This window comes from Oncorhynchus nerka, linkage group LG28 (assembly GCF_034236695.1).
Source record: "Oncorhynchus nerka isolate Pitt River linkage group LG28, Oner_Uvic_2.0, whole genome shotgun sequence".
Lineage (NCBI taxonomy): Eukaryota > Metazoa > Chordata > Actinopteri > Salmoniformes > Salmonidae > Oncorhynchus > Oncorhynchus nerka.
The window spans coordinates 25,850,554-25,866,995 of record NC_088423.1 but is presented as its reverse complement, the minus strand read 5'-3'; the positions used below and the strand labels follow the sequence as shown (position 1 = coordinate 25,866,995).

General features: G+C 43.6%; 2 protein-coding genes and 1 long non-coding RNA gene across 6 annotated transcripts in view; all 3 read right to left on the bottom strand.

Moving 5' to 3' along the window:
• Window positions 1-1,441, bottom strand: part of LOC115113850 (slit homolog 1 protein-like) — a 202,750-nt gene extending 201,309 nt beyond the window's left edge. For all 4 annotated transcript variants that reach the window (XM_065012727.1, XM_065012729.1, XM_065012728.1 and 1 more), the window contains exon 1: window positions 841-1,441. In XM_065012727.1, coding sequence (XP_064868799.1) covers window positions 841-1,043 — 203 coding nt within the window. In that variant the 5' untranslated portion in view covers window positions 1,044-1,441. The remainder of the gene's footprint in view (window positions 1-840) is intronic.
• Window positions 1,442-3,129: 1,688 nt separating this feature from the next.
• LOC115113056 (rho GTPase-activating protein 19) lies at window positions 3,130-10,407 on the bottom strand. Its single transcript, XM_029640266.2, has 11 exons — window positions 10,030-10,407; window positions 9,414-9,649; window positions 9,204-9,284; window positions 8,505-8,714; window positions 7,856-8,082; window positions 7,396-7,482; window positions 7,073-7,138; window positions 6,744-6,926; window positions 6,263-6,358; window positions 6,047-6,160; window positions 3,130-5,598 (listed from the first exon to the last, which is right to left on the bottom strand). The coding sequence occupies exons 1-11, from the start codon at window positions 10,044-10,046 to the stop codon at window positions 5,542-5,544; spliced, it is 1,374 nt and encodes a 457-aa protein (XP_029496126.1). The 5' UTR covers window positions 10,047-10,407; the 3' UTR covers window positions 3,130-5,541.
• Window positions 10,408-14,667: 4,260 nt separating this feature from the next.
• LOC115112668 (uncharacterized) lies at window positions 14,668-16,437 on the bottom strand. Its single transcript, XR_003860996.2, has 2 exons — window positions 15,677-16,437; window positions 14,668-15,437 (listed from the first exon to the last, which is right to left on the bottom strand). It is a non-coding gene; the product is annotated as an uncharacterized LOC115112668 (long non-coding RNA).
• Window positions 16,438-16,442: the final 5 nt, after the last annotated feature.

The window sequence follows — 16,442 nt, the reverse complement described above, 5'->3', positions numbered from 1 at the left end:
CATTTACATCTCGTCTAGAGGGAGTCAAATTAACAATGGATTATTTAGATAGAGAAGATTGAAATAAAAAAAGATGCAAATATGGAGTGAAATTCAGCTCATAAATACATATACCATACCACCACATCAAAATAGAAGCTTACTGATTTAATCATCTCACAGTAACATTTTGCCGCATAGAAAAGGGGAAATAGTGAAGATCAACAGTCAATTGTAGTAATTATATTAAACTAATTACTGGATAATTTCCACATTTTACGGTGAACATGTTTGTATGTGTGAGCATGTAGACATACACACACACACACACACACACACACACATACATACATACATACACACACACACATACACACACACACACATACATACACACACACATACACACACACACACATACACATACACACACACACACAAACACACACACACACATACACACACACAACAACGGTAGGTATGTCAATTATGGACACATGAACGGCATACATCTACTCCGGCTCTTTCCAGTCTCTCATGCCTATTTATACCTGACTGGAATGCTATGCATTCGCACACACACACACACCACTCAGGGCTATTGTTCTCTCTCTGTTTCAGCAAAGTCATGTGTGCCACCACACACACAGAAACAGACACACAGAGACATAGAACCACCGACAGGCAGACAAATGCACACTTACAGTAAAGAGACAAACAGACAGACAAACAGACAGACAGACAGACAGACAGACAGACAGACAGACAGACAGACAGACAAATAAACACATATAGTAAAGAGACAAACAGACAGACGGGGACACAAACACACACAGGTATGGTACAGAAGTAAACACTTACAGTCTCTCGGTGTTGCGGGGTATATTCCGGGGCATGGTTTTGATGCCCAGCCCATGGCAGTCCACCGTGGTGCCACTGCAGGTACACAGGGCAGGGCACGCGCTGACGTAGCCTGTCACCAGGGCACAGAGAACCAGCACACAGACCCAGTACCCAGGCAACCTCCCCACGCCTGCCCCAGAACAAGCTCCTCTACCGGGCATGATCTCCACGACTGCAGCCTCCTGCTTCTCAAAACCTGGCTCCAAAAAAAGCCTTTTCTCTTTCTTTCTCCTTCTCTCTGCAAAATCCCCAATTCCTACTACACAATACAAGTTTTTTACAATCAGTGTGTAGGCTCTCGTAGAATGAGAAAGAAATCTCACTGTTACAACATAAAACAGGGCTAGAAATAAGTAATGTCCTCAGTTGGTAATGTATTCTGAAAGGCTTGATTTTCTTTTCTTTTTCTCGCAAAGGGAACTATCCACCTCTCTCTTCTCTTTGTGGAGTTGTTCTGTTCTGCACTCGTTCGCTCACGACTCTTCTCTCTCTCTCTGTCCCGCTCTGCTCTGCTTGTCTGACTAGGGGGAATGGGGATAGAGTAGAATGAAGAAAAGCCTATCTCTCTCCTACACACACAGCAGTCATCCATCACAAGGAGCTACAAATAGCAGACCCCTGACTCCACCCCTCCCCCTCCTCCTTCCCTCCTCACACAACCCCCCCCCCCCCACACACACACAGAACCCTGCCTGAACTCTCTCATTCTCTCTCAATCTGTCTTTTAGTCCCTCATTTTCTCTCTTATTCTCACCCTCACAACTCTCTCTCTCTGTCCTTTATTCTGTTTCATTCTCTCCCAGGCAGCCCGTATAGAGCAGAGAGCAGTAACCTGTGACACTGTTCAACCCGTCCCCAGTATCACAAAGGTCTGTGTAGGTGTACGTATGTGTGTGTTTAAATACATACATACATACAAAATGTACATTTATGACCACCTAATATAAGGACTTGGACATTAGTAGACTGTTGAAGTCCATAGTGGTGGCTAGGAGGAGGTTAGTCTCCAACCTCTCTCCAAACAATGAAATAAAGTCCTCTGTGCTCCGGCTCTTCCTGCATGCACTGTGGTGGAGCCATCCCAACCTAAAAACACTAGAACAGAACCTGAAGAACCCTGGAAGCCCAATCTATGGCTTACAAAGAAAAAGGATGAGAAAAAGACAGAGAGACTGATGGAGATGAGGTACTGTACGAACAAAAAGAGAAGTGTGTTCCGTCCTTCCTGGGCCCCGCCAGACACACGCACACGTAGTAGAGAGAGAGTGATCCATCTGGCCCAGTAAAAGTGTCAGTGGTGTATAGATCTTCCTAACATGGGTCCTGAACACAGGCGAGAGGGTGGTGTTTAGGGCGTCTCTCCCTGTCCCTCCACTCTCTTACAGAGCTGTGAATGGAATACACTCACACACCTCTCTGTTTGTCCTAGATGTGGGAAGGGACGACACCAATTTGCACTTAAGAGTACTAGCAAACAGTACCACAACTCATATAGGAAATAAAATAAGTCAACCTCAAGGCTCAGGTGCATGTCTCTTTTATGTGTAGTAATTGTGAAGTAATTTAGTAGTAACTAGAGTTTACCAAATGGAGAAAATAGAAGAGTTGTGTGAAGTTTAATTAATCTAAAACACTACTATGTATCAGGGACACAGCTTTCACTGGGGTCATGTCCAACCCACATTCTAAAATTGCATTTTGGTCCCCCACAGTTTTATCATTAGAATGGGATTGGAATGACAAAATGAGGCAATGGTTTACCTCCGTGTGGTCGGGTAGGCTGTTTGGAGTGTTTATCCGACTGAATTGAAAACATTTTTTTTTTTTTTAGGTTTTTGAAATAAAAGTCGTCTCTCCCCGACTTCTAAAACCAAAGTTTGGCATGGATGTGTGTCTGACTGAGAATGGGCCAAACTGTGTGGAGAACACATTCTAAATAAAACCAGAGTTTGACCTGGTAACTATATACAGTAGTGACCATTGGTATTTCCAGCACAGTCACTGCTGTCCTGTTGTGTATTTACAGGACCGGAGAGTGGCAGCAGTCCCCTGCTGGAGGTCTGTAAAACCTGTGTACAACATACACGACACACAGGTGCACTGTGTATACTTCTAATACCAAACATGCAACAACACAATCATGACACACACATTCCAACCACCTGCATTGCGGATAACTTCTTAGTTCCTTGTCCCCCTTTATTTCATAACCTACTGCTTATTCACAGAATTTCCAGGAGAAAAATAAACTGCAGACAAAAATAGATGCATTTTAATTTAGACTTTTGCTCCTGGAATGTAAGGAAAGTGTATGATATCACACTTCCATACACTACCAGGGACAAGATAAACACTCTTATTGAAATGTACATTCACTTTTTCTGAACATCTCAGTTATAACAAAGTAAAATTCTACACGCTTCCAAGCTGAAAAATAATTGTGAGAAAAGATTTAACACTAAACATCTAGTGATTTCAGGGCATCTTTACAAAAGGCTGAGCATTTGCATCTCAAGTGCTCCATCTTGTGGTTAAAACTAAACTACACTCGGTCACTAGTTCCAGGCAGTTGATCAGACAAAATCAAAGAACTAAATACCTGTGAATTAAATGTTCAAACATGTACATTACATAAAACCTTGCCATGCTATAAAATCTTCAATCACGGTCAATCTTCAGCATGACATCGTATCAGTTTAAAACATTGCCTCTTTTATCAATACTCCACACAACCAATAAAACATTTTACCACAAAGGAAATAAAGATGTTCGTTTCATTGTCTTTTAACAGCGGTTTGTTGCATAGCTTCCCAGTAGCGCCGCTATTGATGATCAACCAATAAGAGCTCCCGAGTGGCGTCACTACAGACCCTGTAGCGTTCCGGAGCTGAATCACAACCGGCCGTGATCGGGAGTCCCATAGGGCGGCGCACAATTGGCCCAGTCGTCCAGGTAAGGGGAGGGTTTGGCCGTCATTGTAAATAAAAATGTGTTCTTAACTGACTTGCCTAGTTAAATAAATAATTTGACCACAAAGGAAATAAAGATGTTTGTTTCATTGTATTTTAATGGCAGTTTGTTGCATAGCTTCACAGTAGCGCCAATAATTTTTATTTTACTAGGCAAGTCAGTTAAGAACAAATTCTTATTTTCAATGACGGCCTAGGAACAGTGGGTTAACTGCCTGTTCAGGGGCAGAACGACAGATGTGTACCTTGTCAGCTCGGGGATTCGAACTTGCAACCTTTCGGTTACTAGTCCAACGCTCTAACCACTGGGCTACCCTGCCGCCCCAATAATGACAGACATCCTGTTGTATGTGTAGCACATTCACATTGAAACAGCTTGACAGACAGAATTCTGATGCTCAATAGTCAGATCAGTAGAATGGAAATGCCGCTGACACTGAAATTTAAAGTTAATGTTGCCACTAGAAAAAGGAAATCGTGAAACAGTTGTAAGTTATTCACATTTTCAGTAAAAATAATTGTTGTGAAGATATGGTTGAATCTTGTCAGGATTCAGCACTCAATGTCTGACTGGTTTTGAAAATAGCTACAAAACAGAACCAATGCAGATACGCCATGGATAAAAACATGTGATATTAAATAACAACTATTGTAACAGATTGCATAGGAAAACTTTTCTGTAACAGTATCAAAAAGGACAGATATTGCATAAAACATAAGCGGATAAATAATAATACCATTAATACACATTTTGGTTGTAGTCTCAGAAAAAAGTAAAAAATACAAACACAGTAAAAATGAAAACAAGTATTTAAAGAGACAGAAAAAAAGAGAAAAATGTAAAATAAATCAGTGTTGACAGATTAAGGCAGTGGCTACAGAAACACTCCCAAACAAAGCAACAGTGAGTTCACACCAGTTGTAATAACAGCAGACCATTAGCTACTCCTACAGTCTCATTCACATCTACTAGGGTTTTCCTTAACACATGACCAGACCAGGAAAACCAGTCATAGCCCTACATACCATATTCCAAGACTTTACTCTCACTAACCTCTCCCTCCATCTTTCTTTCACACTCATCTCTGCTCAGTCTGAACACATTAGACGATGCTACTGCCTCCACAGTCACACCAACTGGAATACATTAAACTCAATGGGACTTAGGCTTAAATAAAGATTCAATATATCACACATTAACTTTACTACTTTGCGAATATCATTTTAAGGCACTCAAAACACTTTGCTTAGCTTAAACGTTTACTACAAACCAGCGCAAACTCCCTATAGATCCAGCTTACTTCTACCAACCTGAGACAATGTTTGTCCACATGCTCTACACAGTAGTTTCTAACTCAAAACACATGCAAAAGTTTAAACCACAACAATGTGGGTTTTCAATTGGTTCTCACTGGTTTTTCTAGTCATTCTAACTCCTACTTGACCAGAATGACCGAGGTGTACATTTGTTGTGTCTTTCCAAACAGAACAAGGAAGAGATGAAAACTAATTTACTGGTCTACATGGTTCTACTGCTTTTAAGACAACACATTATTTGGCTTGTAAATGACTTGATTGTTTAACTCTCTCAGGGTGTCTCCCTGTTTGTTAAAAGATTCATTTTAAAACCAAGTTAGAGAAATGTTTTTGAGAGTGAGAGGAGAAAGTTGTGGATGAGCTGAGCTGACTGCTAGACCGACGTCTCCTGCGTTGGCGAGAAGCACATCCTTTTAAGAGACGAGGAATCCTGAGAGAAAAGAGAGAGAACAACCTCATGTACTTCAGAGTTATGTCCGTTCTACTTAACCTTGGCGCCAAACCCATCCGACAATGTCACTCAAATAAACCCCATTGGGGAGAGTTGAGGGAGGGAGTTTGCCCTGTGGTTAGCCACTGGTTGGTGAGCTAATGGTAATACACTTCATCCATACCACAACGCAGTAGTCATGGTTTAACTGGCTCACCTGGACTGTGGGTTGGAGCCCTGCATATGTCACTCTAAATGACCATATTATGACCATATTCTACCATTATTATTATATTAGTAAATGGGGAGAACGACGCAGTCACCCACTGGTGACAGGTTTATAGCTGTGAATCATGGTTTGAACCTGAGACAAAGTAACACTTCACTATACCGTTCCTATTACGCACACATACAGTGACTCAGCTATGGAGTGGTGTATAGTACTTACCCATCCAAAGCTGCTGTCCTCCTTCTCCTGTCTGTCTGCTGAGCTGCTGGATCCTGGAGTCACCAGGCTACTGCTAGACTTCTCCACCGGGCCCTGGGTACCTAACGCTCTCCTCTGGTACACACACAAACATAGCTTTCAAAATCACACATCCTGTCTAACATCTTCCTGGGATTGACAGAACATTTAGCTATTATTTTAAATAATTGACGATACCCTGATTCCTCCAAAGGAGCGCGAGCGGCGATGTTTCCTATTCGAGTACAGTGTCTGTTGGTCACTCAATGGCGTCCCAGAGATCTGCTTAGCAAACTACACAACACACAAAAACAGTGAAAGTCTTAATAATAATGACAATAATTAGGTGGGTCCGTGCATTTATCCTATTTCACAAGTGTGTATTATATGCATGCATTTTTTTTTGTGCATATTCCACTCCCCAAGAAACCTTCTGAGAGTGGGGTCACGGTCAGCGATCAGCCATTATTGATGGCGACCATGGAACAATTAGAATGAAGTGCCTTGCTCAAGGGCACGTTGGCAGATTTTTCACCTAGTCGGCTCAGGGAATTGACCCAGTGACCTCTCGGTTACTGGCCCAACGCTCTTAACCGCTAGGCTGCCTGCCACCCTTTTGGCCAAACACTCATTATTTCTGCACATTCTACAAATACAGGTGTAGGCATGTGTGTCCCACCTGTCTGATGAGTTTCTTCTTCTTGGCAGACTCAGGCATGCTGCTGACCTGTTGGTAAAGCTCTCTGAGGGCCAGCTCAGTGTGTGTGTTACTGCTGGTGGTCCCGTCTGTACACGTCACAGCCCCACCAGCCCTCTTAGAGGGGGAGGGGTGAGCACCCCCACCACACAGGGCCAGGCCATCCTGGTAGGGAGGAGAGGAGTGAATTGATAACAGGTCTTCGCTGAGTTTGAAATATTCCCTGATAGAAGACATGATCGATTTAGGTTGCCCAACACAGTCAAATAGTGATCAAAATCAACTAGACAGAGTTTCTGTAGTGTACTCACCGTAAACTGGGAGGTGGTTGATCCTTTAAAATGCATGCTGGCGAGTTCTTTGACATACGCAGGAGCCTTGAGTAAAAACACAGACAATTACCACCTTTGTCATTGTTTAGACAAACAAGACTTACAGGTTTCAGGCGACCAAACTGTGATTGATATGTGAAATGATTGACTGATGCAGACACAGTATTGACTCAGGTGAAAATCCCCAGACAGTTATTGTTCCAGAACCCAGATGATTGAGTGCGACAGAGGGGAGGGTAATGAATAGAGATATTGATTAAAAATGGCTACTGGAGAATGAATGCTAGACAGTCAATTTTCACCCTGAAGAGTTTCTGTGAGTGCTTGATGAGGAAAGCCACAGAGTTGTTTAGCTTCTTAATATTCCCCTGGAGGTCACTGGCTTGCACCTGGAAAAGACACACAATACTAATGAGAAGAGACAACAATAATCAACGGGAGAGAGGAATGGTGAGGGGGAGGGAGAGAGGAATGGTGAGGGGAGGGAGAGAGGAATGGTGAGGGGAGGGAGAGAGGAATGGTGAGGGGGGGGAGAGAGGAATGGTGAGGGGGAGGGAGAGAGGTATGGTGAGGGGGAGGGAGAGAGGAATGGTGAGGGGGAGGGAGAGAGGAATGGTGAGGGGGAGGGAGAGAGAAAGTGATTGTCTGGTTTGACATTTTACTGCATTGTTAGGAGCTAGTAACATAAGCATTTCACTGCACCCACTATAACATCTACTAAACTGTACACGACCAATAAACTTTGGTTTGAACAAGACGTACATGTTTGGGCCAGATGATGTGTGGAGCCACCATGGTGGCCAGGTTGATGGCAGACATCTTGTTGTTGTGCTGGTTGCGAGCGGTGTGGTAGAGCAGGTCCAAGAGCAGTTTGAGCAGACTGTAGTTGGCTGGAGGCAGCAGCATGAACAGCAGCTGGAAGGTCTCGATCTGACGCTCCTTATCCGGCACTGAAGTCTTGTTCCCCTTCTCATCAAACTGGGTCAGCTCTGGAGATAATCACCCCTATTTTCATAACGTTTGGTTTTTGGCAGACTTGCATCCACAAATAAATTTTAAACTAACACTTACACTGAGCATACAAAACATTAAGAACACCTGCTCTGTCCATGACAGGTGAACTAGGTGAATCCATGTGAAAGCTATGATCCCTTATTGATGTCACTTGTTAAATCCACTTCAAATCAGTGTAGATGAAGAGGAGACAGGTTAAAGGATTTTAAAACGTTGAGACAATTGAGACATGGATTGTGCATGTGTGCCATTCAGAGGGTAAATGGGCAAGATAAAAGATCCTGTGGAATGCTTGACACCTTGAGTCCTTGCCCAAACAAATTAAGGCTGTTCTGAGTGCAAGGGGAGGGGGTGTACTCGTGTATATTTAGGTTATATGGCTTGTTGTGTATGTTACCTGCTATCTTCAGATAGGCGTGGTAGTGTCTGTGTGTGAGTAGGGGTTCAGGCAGCTCTCCTAGGAAGGCTTTAAGCAGGGTGGCAGCATCATTAGGATGGAAGTCCCCAGTCTCCAGGTCTATCTCTGTCCCGGCGTTCAACATCTCTCGCAGGGCCGCCTGCCGCAGGCTGTGGCCTGGCACACGGAACAACCCCTCCACATGGAGGTCTGAGAGAGAGGGATTACAGATGGATAGAGAGAAGGGGAAGAGATAATTAGGTGTATGAGAGTGAGAGAAGCAGTGTCGAGTGAATGGGGGGGCAAACAGAAATGCAAAATAGAGGAGAACAGACAGAAACAGAAAAAAGGAGAGAGTAAAGTGTTTTCAGATGAATTATTGACTCCCCTGCTCTATCCCAGTGTCCACTTTCAGACGTTGACATCACTAGAGCAGGAAATAGACCATGAGCTCATACCTACTCACTCATTCAGCGCTCAGACTTAAAGACGAGATATTAACACTAGACAGACTGGGCCAGAAAATAACACACAGAACGCCTATTAGGTGCTCCTGCCAGGATTTTGAGGACAGAAATAGGACATGAACTGGTAAAATTTGAAGACTTCTACAAAACGTTGAGAAAGCAAATTATATGTTTCTTTCTAGATGCAGGCTGAAAGGTGAGCTTGTAAAGATGGGATAACTGTAGAACTCACTCTTGCTGAGGTATTCAATCAGCTGGTGGATCTGTGCTATGCCCTCCTCCGTCAGAGGAGCACCAAAAACCACTCCTTTACCTGGAAATCACCACAAAAAAAGATGTGTAGTGAATGGACAGCACAGGACATTTGAAATGCACAGACTGCAAACTACACAAAAGACCTCCGTGTGTGTGTGTAGAGTACACAACATTATGGTTAATTCACCTTTGCGTTTGAGGAAGTTGAAAGAGCGTAGGAAGCCTGTGTGTGCTGTGGGCAGTCTGGGGTCTGCCTCTCCTGTGAGCTGGGCAAACTCATCCCCTGGCAGGTCTATGAGCCTGGTGATGTTACTGAGGACCAGCTCGGTGAACACCTGGGGACGCTCATGTTTCAGACGCTCCACAAAGAAGTCTGGGTTGAAGATGACCGGCTGTAGTGCAGGGTCCTGAGAGTTCACTACACTGCACACGGTCCATCCGGGGTGGGAGGGGAGAGAGTGGAGACAAATAGTCTGGTTGTTATTGTTTAGTAGCTAATTAACTACTTAATGTTACCTAAAAAAGAATGTTCAAAGAGCCAACGAGCAACTAAGTATTGGAAGTACCAATTTGCAAACCCATTATAACGATCAAGTATGTAGCTGGATAGTAACGAACGTAGTTAGCTAGATGGCTAGGGAAGTTAGCTAGCTAGTTGCTAGTAAAATCTCTCTCCAGCCGGTTGAGTAACATCAGGCGTATCTGAGAGATAGCAACAGTCATGTCCACATAATGAGTGTAATTATGTTATAATGCACAGTGCAAACTGTTTGGCGGTCACAATTGTTAGATAATATGCCTACCTTGTGTTTTCGTCCATTTTGAATCTTCCGCTGTTCCATTCCTTACCCCGCCTCCTTGGATGCTGAAACTACTATCAGCACCACAGACTGAAGGGGTAACCCAGACACCTCAAGGGCCATAAATCTGACGAATCTGTTAAGAATGTTTTTTCACCACCAAACATGGTAGTGAGAGGAAGTCCAGTCGCGGGTCGTTGGAATCGATGGAAGTCGGCTAAACTGGTCCAACGTTCTGCTAATTTTCTAATCGATGAAACATCTGATCTCAATTCATTTTTATGTTCCAAAACTAAAATGTGTTACGAACACAGTGCACTAAAGTGTATATACTTTACACTTTTTCCCAAATATATTTTTTAATTGCTATGTTTAGGAGTGCACGGTCGAAATTAGTTTGCGTACACACGCACTTCACAGAGGCGTTCCTTAATGGAAATATATGCTACAACGCGCCAATAGGATCTCGATAGTTCGTGCTTCGCTTTACCCACCTCCTTGCTTGTTCTGCCCACAATGCTTCATTTGCTTCCACTGTAAACGACACAGATGAACTATCTTGGGTTAGTTAGAACAATCTTTGCTACCACTGGACCCAAACCTTCTTCTTCGGTGAGGTTTAACGGCAGATGGCATCCAATGTATGTTGCATTGCCGCCACCAACTAGACTGGGGTATAAAAGCCATTATATTTTGATCCACACAATGATTTTTTTTTTACCCTTACCACCTAAACAGAGGAGGCTGGTAGGAGGAGCTACATTTACATTTACATTTAAGTCATTTAGCAGACGCTCTTATCCAGAGCGACTTACAAATTGGTGCTTTCACCTTATGACATCCAGTGGAACAGCCACTTTACAATAGCTATAGGAGGAATAAATGGAACGGTATCAAACACAGCAAACATATGGAAACCACGTTTCACATAGTTCCATTTCAACAATTACAATGAGCCCGTCCCCCTCACCAGCCTCCACTGCATCAAATCTTTTAGGTGCCAAAAGGACTCTCAGCCCATGAGAAACAAGATTCTCTGGTCTGATGAAACCAAGATTGAACTCTTTGGCCTGAATGCCAAGCGTCACGTATGGAGGAAACCTTGCACCATCCCTACGGTGAAGCATGGTGGAGGCAGCATCATGCTGTGGGGATGTTTTTCAGCAGCAGGGACTGGGAGACTAGTCAGGATCAAGGGAAAGATGAACGGAGCAAAGTACAGAGATCCTTGATGAAAACCTGTTCCAGAGCTCTCAGGACCTCAGACTGGGGCGAGGACAACGACCCTAAGCACACAGGCAAGACAACGCAGGAGCGGGTTTGGGACAAGTCTCTGAATGTCCTTGAGTAGCCCAGCCAGAGCCCAGACTTGAACCCATTTGAACATCTCTGGAGAGACCTGAAAATAGCTGTGCAGTGACACTCCACATCCAAGTTGAGAGAGCTTGAGAAGATATGCAGAGAAGGGAGAAACTCCCCAAATACAGGTGTGCCAAGCTTGTAGCGTCATACACAAGAAGACTCGAGGCTGTAATTGCTGCCTAAGGTGCTTCGACAAAGTAAAGGGTCTGAATACTTATGTAAATGTGATTGTTAAAAAAAAAAAATTTGAATACATTTTCGAAAATTTATAAAAACCTGTTTTTGCTTCGTCATTATGGGATATTGGAAAAAACAATAATACATTTTAGAATAAGACTAACGTAACAAAATGTGGAAAATGTCAAGCGGTCTGAATACTTTCAGAATGCACTGTATGAACACTAAGAATACAACCTTACTGAAGCATATATCACTTGTTGACCTATCCCTCTGTGCTACACAGATCCACTATTCAAGGTCATCCTCTCAGGATCCCTCACCCTTTAACCCATCCTCCTGTTTTCTTCACTCCCGTAGCATATGACAACTTCTGTACTACTCTGACCACCTCAACCTGCCTCTCTCACAACGCACACTTCCTATCCCCAGCTACATGGGCACTCCTACAGTTGACACACACAACTTGTCCCACCAAAACATCACATTCATCTGTCCCATGCCCTCCTGCACACTATCACATCTTGGAATGTCCATCCTACACACTGCTGCAACTGGCCATACAGGTGGAACCTGAAACACTGCAGTGGGTTCGGCACAAAAACTCTTAACAGGATAACTTAATATATCCTAACATGACTTCGTTGTCTAAAGACTGACAGTGACTCCTTCACTTCCCGACGCTCACTACCAGGTCTGGGTCGCACCAAATGGCAGGCGTCACAAACACTGGGAATCTTCAACTTCAATGCCCCCACCTCCGCACTTAACACTACCCCAGAAATCACTCGTCATGAAATTCAACCTCAACCTCTGCTTTCCTCATTCTCTTCGATGCATTCTTCCTCTCTTTCCTCACCGTGGGACCAGAAGACTGTCTCCTGCAGCTTGGTAGAGGCAGGAAGTTCCCACACTCATAACATAAGTTAATGGATTGTGTGTGTGCCATTCAGAGGCTGAATGGGCAACACAAAATATTTAATTGCCTTAGAATAGATAGGTGCCAGGTGCACCGGTTTGTGTCAAGAACTGCAACGCTGCTGGGTTTTTCATACAACAGTTTCCCCGCCGTGTGTATCAAGAATGGTCCACAACCCAAAGGACATCCAGCCAACTTGACAAAACTGTGGGAAACATTGGAGTCAACATGGGCCAGCATCCCTGTGGAACGCATTCAACACCTTGTCGAGTCCATGCCCTGACGAATTGAGGCTTTTGAAGGCAAATTATATTCTTATCGGGGCCGAATTGCGTTTTTTTGTTTGACATTCCCTTCTAACACGGCCCATGATCAGAGGGGAACAGAAAACACATCCATGCTCAAGAGAGTCTTAGGTTTCAGAAATAGGGTCATAATAGCTTATAACCAAAACTGTTCAAATGCTAGAGCGAAATTCATTGGAAGAAAATATATTCAACATGGCACATTGGCTTCAATAACTGCCAGAAGCTTTGTTTACCACAGAGAGGGGAGGGTTTGGCCGGCAGGGATGTCCTTGTCCCATCGCGCTCTAGTAACTCCTGTGACGGGCCAGGCACAGTGCACACTGACATGGTCGCCAGGTGTTTCCTCCGACACATTGGTGCGGCTGGCTTCCGGGTTAAGTGGGCATTGTGTCAAGAAGCAGTACGGCTTGGCTGGGTTGTGTTTCGGGGGACACGAGGCTCTTCGTACGGGAGTTGCAATGATCAGACAAGACTGTAACTACCAATTGGGGGAAAAGGGGGTAAAAATAAAAAAATAAAAAAAGTCTGTCCTTGGTTGCAACACTCACTACTGGAACCAAAACCAGCACAACTGTTCGTCGGGAGCTTCATGAAATGGGTTTCCATGGCCGAGCAGCCACACACAAGCTGGAGCGACGTAAAGCTCAACGCCATTGGACTCTGGAGCAGTGGAAACACGTTCTCTGGAGTGATGAATCACACTTCCAATCAAATCAAAATACAAACCAAATTGTATTTGTCACATGCGCAGAATACAACATACAACAACCTTACAGTGAAATTCTAACTTACAAACCCTTAACCAACAATGCAGTTATGAAAAAATAAGTTAAGAAAGTATCAACTAGATCCTTTACTAAATTCAACATCTGGCAGTACGACAGAAGAATCTGGGTTTGGCGGATGACAGGAGTACGCTACCTACCCGAATGCATAGTGCCAACTATAAAGGGCTGTTTTTCATGGTTCGGGCTATACCTCTTAGTTCCAGTGAAGGGAAATCTTAACGCTACAGCATACAATGACATTCTAGACAATTCTGTGCTTCCAACTTTTTGGCAACAGTTTGGGAAAGGCCCTTTTGTTTTTCAGCATGACAATGCCCCAGTGCACAAAGCGAGGTCCATAGATAAATTGTTTGCGGAGATCAGGGTGGAAGAACTTGACTGGACTACAAAGCCCTAACCTCAATCTCATCGAACACCTTTGGGATGAATTGGAACACGGACTGCGAGCCAGGCCTAATCACCCAACCTCACTAATGCTCTTGTGGCTGAATGGAAGCAAGTCCCCACAGCAATGTTCCAACATCTAGTGGAGTGGAGGCTTTTATAGCAGAAAAGGGGGGGGGGGACCAACTCCATATTAATGCCCACGTTTTTATAATGGGATGTTCGACGAGCAGGTGTCCACATACTTTTGGTCATGTAGTGTATCCGTTCTCCTCTACCTTTCCTTGCTGGCAAAGTATCAGGATGTTGGCTGTGGTTTTGAAGCTGGATTTAGAGAGCTGAATTTGAAAACTGAATCTGAGAAGTTGAATATATGGAACTTTGAATAACTTCAAAAGGTGGTTTGTAAACTTGATACAGACAATGAATACAATATCTACCATAAATATTCATATAATTCAGTTTCAAATCCTGAAATACAAGTAAAATGTATGAATTCAATGATTCAAGTTGTGCATTAAACATAAAAAAATATCAAACTCAATATCCTAAACCAAATTCAAAATGTTAAAATTCAAATACAATCTGTTGGCACTGAAATCACTCCATACCATAATCAGCCACTGACTCTAGAAGATGAACCAATGGGAGGGACGGATTACTAACGAATAACCTTAAATATTTAAAAAAGTAACATTTAAAATGACTCGAGTCTACCTTTATTTAAAAACAGCAAAATATAAAAACAGCACTACAGTTTTAAATAGTTTCCCCCCTGTACAAGTTTTTTATTTTTTATTACATTCATTAGGAAAAAAGTTGGCCACGTGTACAGTCAATCATTGACAGGGTTGGGAGATTTAAAGGGGTAGTTCATCCCAAAAATCTAAGATTCCTCCCAAAATGATGTAACAAAGTCCCCTGACTATTATATTTTATGCCATCAAAAAACTATGATCATTCTGTATGTATTTGTATAAATCAGCTTTGGTCCCATATTAATGGGAAAGACAGACTGGCAACATATAAACCTCACAGCAATTGGTGCCTATTTTTCATATTGATTTGAGATTCAGGCCTGCAGCTTCTTCCAAATGCACACAAATAGTACCTACAAAACAGATGGCATAAAATATGGGATCTCGACCACATTGAATCAGTTTTCACAAACAATACCGCCGAACAAAAGTCAATGTTGCGGCAAACTATTTCCATTAACATAGGTGGAATGCAGTGCTGGCTTCTCATACGTTCACAGCTGGGAGAACCAGTGCAAAAAAAGTCAATGACAATTCTACTTCAACAGAGTAATGATTCTGTACAAAACATTGGTTTGAAAATAGCTCTCCTTATACAGCAGACTACTTTGAAGTCTAACACCTCAGACATGCTCACTGGATCCCATTCAGGTTCTTCTGGCACAAAATGGCTGCAGTCGTTGAGCACCCAGGTGGATGGTCCATGTTTGCGGATCTACTAAAACACAATTAAAGCTAAATGTGTTGTGCTAGTGAGGAAATGTGCTGTTTAAACGCAACGCTTTGTTACATTTACAACCTGCAGGGTTTATGGCAAAAGCCATGTCTTGTTGAAGGACAATCACCATCATCATACTGTTCTATATTTCTGATCAAGGCAGACAGACACATTATTTGAATAAATATTATCAAGCAGTTAGCAGGATTCAGTCCATGACAGAATATTCTGATTACCTTTGTCCTAAATGGGGAGGCTGCCACAAATTGTAGAGTCCATTCATCCAACTGTCGATCGATAGGGTAGAAATGTCGAACAATTGTTGTGTCAATCCTTCAGGAGTAAAAGTCCCCGGGAGGATAGAAAGTGTATGCATGTTTGTGTGTGTGTTAGTCCAGTCGAAGTCCTGTAACAGCTGATTGTAGTGTGTGTGTGTTAGGCAAGACTGAGGGCCTCTGTGCTCCTAGATGTCCTCCAGCACTGGGGAGAAGAGTGCTGCTAGTGCTCCTAGATGTCATCCAGCACTGGGGAGAAGAGTGCTGCTAGTGCTCCTAGATGTCATCCAACACTGGGGAGAAGAGTGCTGCTTAGTGCTCCTAGATGTCATCCAGCACTGGGGAGAAGAGTGCTGCTAGTGCTCCTAGATGTCATCCAGCACTGGGGAGAAGAGTGCTGCTAGTGCTCCTAGATGTCCTCCAGCACTGGGGAGAAGAGTGCTGCTAGTGCTCCTAGATGTCATCCAGCACTGGGGAGAAGAGTGCTGCTAGTGCTCCTAGATGTCCTCCAGCACTGGGGAGAAGAGTGCTGCTAGTGCTCCTAGATGTCATCCAGCACTGGGGAGAAGAGTGCTGCTAGTGCTCCTAGATGTCATCCAGCACTGGGGAGAAGAGTGCTGCTAGTGCTCCTAGATGTCCTCCAGCACTGGGGAGAAGAGTGCTGCTAGTGCTCCTAGATGTCATCCAGCACTGGGGAGAAGAGTGCTGCTAGTGCTCCTAGATGTCC

Bases quoted from the DNA above. Each gene is read 5' to 3' on its own strand.
- LOC115113056 (XM_029640266.2), bottom strand. The intron at 7,483-7,855 runs GTACGTCTTGTT...TGTCTTTTCCAG, and splicing joins ACATCATCTGGCCCAAACAT to GTGCAAGCCAGTGACCTCCA. The intron at 6,359-6,743 runs GTGGGACACACA...TGTGTTGTGTAG, and splicing joins AGAAGAAACTCATCAGACAG to TTTGCTAAGCAGATCTCTGG.